General features: G+C 42.9%; 1 protein-coding gene across 2 annotated transcripts; it reads right to left on the bottom strand.

Moving 5' to 3' along the window:
• Positions 1-619: 619 nt before the first annotated feature.
• Positions 620-6,226, bottom strand: ggps1 (geranylgeranyl diphosphate synthase 1). Of its 2 annotated transcripts, none has more exons than XM_049736895.1 (4): positions 5,866-6,226; positions 5,160-5,278; positions 4,710-4,780; positions 620-2,184 (listed from the first exon to the last, which is right to left on the bottom strand). In XM_049736895.1, exons 2-4 carry the CDS (start codon positions 5,233-5,235, stop codon positions 1,387-1,389), a joined length of 945 nt encoding a protein of 314 aa, XP_049592852.1. In that variant the 5' UTR covers positions 5,236-5,278; positions 5,866-6,226; the 3' UTR covers positions 620-1,386. The 2 variants fall into 2 exon arrangements, with proteins under 2 accessions (XP_049592852.1, XP_049592851.1); XM_049736894.1 differs by having other exon boundaries at positions 5,160-5,253.
• Positions 6,227-6,428: the final 202 nt, after the last annotated feature.

Raw genomic sequence — 6,428 nt, 5'->3', positions numbered from 1 at the left:
TCTGGCCCTCACAATGTAATAATTAAATCAATCACGTCTGGCCCTCACAATGCAGAGTCTGTTTCCCACAATAGTGTAAAACACCCCCTGCTCTGATCTTATCAGAGGCCGGGGGTTCACCAAACCTGTCCACTCCCACCCCCACTCTGTTCCTCCTAATAAATATGCCCTTGCAGGGAGGAGACTTTTAGACTTCATTCCTGTAGCGAGTGAACTCTCCACCTGCAGGTGTCTAAAAGAACTTGCCTGTCTCCTTGTGGTTCTTGCAAAATAAGTTGGAGTAAGCAAATCTCTAACAAGCAGCATATTTATGATTGTGTAGTGCTGACAAGTTCATCTTTCCATTCTTGCAGTCTTGGTAGCTTGCGAACCGGCGTGAATGAAGAACAGAAAAATGCCGACCCATCTATTTTCTGTAACACATGCTCAGAAGGGTCGCGGGTGAGCTGGAGGCTATAAGCCACATTGATTTAAACAGCATTTAAGGAATATTTCATCTTAAATTGTGCACAAAATATGTGCAGTCTTGAAGTGCTTGTTCGACAGATGGCGCTATTCCTCTACTCATTGGAAAACTGAAATGACCACGAGGACAACAAAACCCGCAAAATCGCAAAACTTGACACATCCTTGAAGAATCTTTAATTGCTACACATAAGTGTACAATAATTCTGATAATTCTGTGAACATGATAAAAATGTGTGATGCTGGACGTGCACTTAAGTGCTATGGATAAACAGTAAAATTGACCATGCACAAAAAAAAAAAATAATAATAATCAAAATGGAATAGCATTATGTTGCATACAAAGCAGACAATTTGAAGTTCGCTTTGAGCAGTGGTGGCTTGATGAACAAGAGCCACGTGTTTCTTAAGCACTCTGAACAGCCACATGCTTTAAAGATGGACTTGAGCAAAACACTCAGTGTTAAAAAAAAGCAAATGGAGCTCCATTTATTATAGCACCTTTCTAACTTCAAGGTACTCAAAGGGCTTTTAAAATGTAGCCTCATTCACACAATGATAGCGTAAATGGCCATGGTAGGCAATTAAAGGTCTGTGCAGTACACAAAGTAACCTAAGCCAGTCTGGACTAGTATTTCACACTTAAGAAGCAAACATGACAATTTTCTACAAAGCCCCTTTCCAGATCACTGGTTGTTTTTGCTTCCAACGAGATTCAAGTGTGGTACAGTTATAAAAGAATACAAGGAGTGCATTTTAACATGATTCCAACACAGCAAGGACAAAAGGCAGGCTGGATTTGTTTCCATCTTGATGCATTGGTCAAGTGTTCTTAAAGTTTTGTGATAACTTGAATATTTTCTTAAATGCAAGGCGTGCAACGTGTCAGCGCAGTGAGTGACAAGGAGTTGGTGGAGGAGGTCAGCGGTTTTGCTTGAAGTGCTGCACAGCATTCAACTCCGTTTCAGTCTCTCGATGCATGTGGCTGAGGAGTTCTACCAGGCTTTCCAGCTGAGGATTCCCCCCGAGATCCCTGATCAGACGGTAAGACTCGGCCTCTAGCTCCCGCAGAGTCTGACGAGTGTACGCGAACGAGCCCACCTTCTCGAGATAGTCCACGCAGTAGCGCTTGATGTCCATGTTGTCTGTGCGCTGCCTGAGGATGTTCTGCACCTGGGTGCTCTCTGGACGTGACCAGATGGCGTGAATGGTGGGGAAAGAGAACTTGCCTTCCGTCAGGTCCTCGCAGAAACTCTTGTTCTCACTATACTCGCACGAGCGCAGGTTGGCGTAGTCGTCCCGGATCTGAAAAAAGAGGCCCAGTGTGTCCAGGAGGGGCTTCAAGTCCTGCTTCCAATCAGAGAACAGCTGCATCAGGCCAACGGCCAGGCCGAAGAGGCCACCGGTTTTCTGAAGCACCATGTTGCGGTACTCCTGTTCCGTGGGACAGGTGTACGTGTCCCTCCAGTGGATGTCCAGGCCCTGGCCACGGTGCAGCTCCAGCAGCTGCCGGGTGAACACGCGCACAGCCTCGGGGTTGTCCAGCGTCAACACCTTCTCCAATCCCAGGAAGTACACATAGTTGGCAGAGTTGATGACCGAAGGAACGCCGTAGATGCTGTGGGCCACGGGAAAGCCTCGCCGTAAATTGGAGTTGTCCTCGATGTCGTCTATGAGCAAGCTGGCATTGTGCAACATCTCCGTCACTTCGATGATCACCTGAATTGCGTACAAGTAAGTGACCTCTTAATACACAGTGGGACTTTGTGTGTAGAGGAAAATTGTTGATGCACTACATCTTGTTAACAGCAGAGAGCGCCATGTTTGCATGCTCTCTCCCAAGACAAGACAGTCAAATGGTGATGCGGTTGAACTTCTACACATACAAAATAGTTTTCCTCATGATCAGTCACAATTTTGGGGAAATTTCCAATAATTTACAAAATTTTATGATAATCTATATGCACGTTGTATCTACCTAAGCTAAATTGACTTTCTCGCATTACAAAAACAATGTTTCCATTTGTAATCTATTAAATCCAAATCAGAGTCTACTTTTTTTCCTCTGGAAATGTCGACACTGATGTTGAATGACTGAAATGAAACCCCTTGAAGGAGGATACAAGAAACAAAGCAGTAAGTCAAAAGCTGGCCTTGAGATTAGATTTGAAGGCTGGTGGGAGTGAGAGCTGCTTGCACAAAGAGAGGCTCAGTGGGTCAGACAGATGGCCAAGGCTACCTAACACAACCTTTAACTGACCCTGAAACCTTAGTGAGCCACTGAGCGTTACTGTACGCTCTTAGACCGGGGTTCTCAAACATTTTGGGCCCAAGGACCCCCTTAGCTATATAATGCAACATTCTAATGCCAATTAAACTGAACTACCATATGTGCCCCAAAATATTTTTGTAATGTTTCAACCTAATGTCTGAGCTTTTAATCGAATCAAAACTAAACATTTGGTTTTGTGTATTTAAATGAAATGTTTTAGTTTATTTTGCAGATCACAATTTGAGGGGCACTTCCCTACTTAAAACTGAGCGTGAACACGAATTGCGACTTACACTATTCTTTGAGTGACAGTCTGTTCCCTCCCATTAGACAAGTGACATTGGCTTCACGACTCAAAGTAACAGAAATCACAACCGCCAAGGCAAATCCAAAATTTCCATCCATAACGGCTCCAAGAACTGCCATGGAATATGTTCAGTCAGACTGCCAGTGCCAGAGTGTTGTGTATGCATTCACTGATCCGCAAGTCTTTATTGATTAGCATGACCACTTCGCTGATGCTGGAAGTCACATTTTGCCAAAGCCATAAACGGTGACCTATTAACAATGCAGCCATTTCTTTGCCACAAACAAGTGCATTCAGTGCAATATACTGAAGGCCAGTCACTTGTGAGCAGGCTGCCATTTTGTCATTTCGGGAGGCTGCACAAGAAGCGTTGCACCAGACAAGCCAGTGGATGGAACGGATGATGCTTCACGCCACTGACTGAGTCATTCAAAGTGCAAATGCAGGACAAAGTCCTTAGTTATTACGCAGTTCTATTCCTATAGTGGCGGCGTGACCGTAATGTGTACGCATGTAGGCCATGAATGTGCAACTGGCCAGTCAAATGGATTAAGATAGATAAAATGAGTTGTGTGGTCCTTTTCTGCAGGACAATCTGAGTCCAGTCAAGTGTTCCACTTTTTTGTTGTTTAACAACAAATCTGTTGGGAATGCATTCATATGTCGAGTGCTGCAAATGGTTACTGAAATACAGAATATTGTGATGCTAGCCGTTCTTCATTGCCCAAGAGAACAGAACAAGGGCAACGGCTAAATCCCAACATGACACGCATCTCACATTCTGTACTGTCGATGTTCAAACGAACGACACAGGACACCAATGTCACTCCATTCATCCATTTGAAGGCACACTTGTTTCCATGGCGGCGCCTTCTTGGCAGCAGAGAGCTAATGATGCCGAGAGGAGTGCTCTCAGTCCGCGCGATGGGTTCAGCGGGAGTTTACCGAGCGCCGCGCAAAGAGGGGCGGGGGCGTGCTGTGCCATAATTCACCACAATTGGAATTAGAAGGCTTGTGGCAGAAGACTAAAGTCAGATTTGTTAACAATATGAAGCTACGACGGTCACGTGGCGTGCAAACCGAAAACAAGTATGACGTGGAACACGTAGGCACACATGATGTGTAAAATGCCTTGTGGGATGCGGTCTTTCTGTTTCATAATGTTGTCATGTGACCGGAATGTAAATAGGAACCTCCAATATCCGATTTGAAATTTGACCAAAATTGCTGAGAAAAGTATGCATACAAAGAGGACTCCGTTTGGAAATTATTGCTAAGTTATACTTGTGTCTCTTTCTCTGCTTCTTGGTGCAACATGGCGACGAGGACAAGTCAATACTGGTAATAAAAAGGAGAGCCGTCAAAAGCAGAGGTTGACCAGCATCCCATAATTGATTGTGTTTGATCTGGGAGGCACTAGCGAGTGTAAATGTAAGGCAAGTCAATTGGAAACAATACAACAGCTCAAGGGCAAGGCCCGTAGCACCCCCAATTGGACGGAAGGGAAATTGACATACAGAAAGATTTAGGAACAGCAAACTTGACCCAATCAACTGGTTTTATTTTGCTGCAAGTTCATTTAATGTGTACCATGCTGTTTTGTGGCTATTTCAAACATTTTGTTGATTGGGAAATTACTGTAAATATTTCGTTTCAGTTGCTCACCTGGAGTTTGTCTTCTGGAACATTGAGCCAGTGGTTGAACGCTTGAGCAAGTTTTGTCCGCACTTGTTTTCCTGAGGAAATAATAAGCAGTTTGATTATTTTTATCTATTTCATGTGACAAGTTGACTAAGAAAACAGGACAAAAACCAAACAAATGAATACAATCTCACAATTTGTGGCTGATGTTGATTTTGAAGTCTATCGATTAGTACGTGTTGCACAGTAGCCTAGTCATTATAATTGCAAGTGTGGAGTACATCAAAAATAAGATTAACTGGTAGGCGGTAGCAGCAGGTCCCCTGAAAAATCAATGTTAGAAGGCATAATATCATTTTATACAGAGTTTCTCTTACTAGACTTCATGTTCCAGTGCTCACTGTATGAATTATAAAGTTCCAACTTCCAACACACAGTGATGGTGATGTTTGTTAAGTTGAGCGGGTTACTCACCTGGCAGTTGTAACAAGTATTTGTATGGCTCCAGGAGAATTCGCTCCGAGGCTACTTCTGGCTCACCGTCCATCATTTCAAAACTATTTGAAGTCTTGTGAGAAGAAAATGGGAACGATCTTCATTAAAATGGGGTAAAGAGAAAATTGGAATGTGCATTAATCTAAATTGTGACGCAAGTAGTAGTCTAGTTTGAGCACCCAGCGTATTTGATCCTTTAAAGTGTAATTACACAGCAGATGTTCTTATACAAGCAGTATTTCAAAAGAAATGTTGGTAAACAGAATAATATGTGGAAAAATGCAATGAATAGATAGTAATTGGTCACAGCAGCAAGAAAAGGAAACGTTTCAGTTCAAGTGCATGAAATGATTGATGATTTTAGGCCTCAAAATATTTGTCAGAATAGAAAAATAAAATAGAAATAACTCGAAGGCCGCCACCTTAGTATAACACAAAATGAAAATCATTGTGGAAATCCAGCAGTACCCCCCCCCCCCCCCCCCCCATATGTAATGATTAAATATTTTTTTTAAGATGAAAACGTCTGTGAAGTCAGAAGTTCCATTAAGACAGACTAGAATAAATTCAAACTATATTAATTTCCTAGGGCTTATCCCGTTAAGAGTCGCGGTGGGCAACGTCCTATCACGATTGTAATTTTAAATACACAAAGTGTTGCCGAATTGTCTTCATCTCTACCTACCTTGGTTGTCTCCGATAACAGAATGGTGACTGACGGGTCGTTTCCGTTAGCCACACGGCTAGTTGATTTGTGTTAGCATGCTAACACAAACGATCGCTACCAGCCCACGTCTACCTAGTTTAAATAGGAATAATTTGGTCGAATAGCACATAGACGACAGAACTGCCAAGATCACTAAGTGATATCAGTGTAGTATTGCATCCACTACACGAGCCAACTCACAAGCTATTACGCAATGCTAATGCCGGAACTAGGAAATAAAGTCTGCTGAAGCTACATTTATATGCGTGTCGAGCTCAATGTGTGTGTTGTATGCATACAACAACATTGCCCGATAGCAACATCCAGCCTGTATTTGACACCAAGGACAAAAGATCGTCCAATCGGGACACAGGATACCTTAAAACAAACGCATCTATAGATAATCATATACCTGGGAGTTGTAGTTTTTCTGTATTTTTCTTGTTGTGTCAAGTAACCAGTAGGTACGTTTATTTCGTATGGCTTGCCATGGGTGTTTTTTTTTCCATTATAAACCAATCGTTGCGAAGTAAGGCGTTTCC

The sequence above is a fragment of the Syngnathus scovelli genome, chromosome 12 (assembly GCF_024217435.2).
Source record: "Syngnathus scovelli strain Florida chromosome 12, RoL_Ssco_1.2, whole genome shotgun sequence".
Taxonomy (NCBI): domain Eukaryota; kingdom Metazoa; phylum Chordata; class Actinopteri; order Syngnathiformes; family Syngnathidae; genus Syngnathus; species Syngnathus scovelli.
This window is presented reverse-complemented; position numbering and strand designations above follow the sequence as displayed.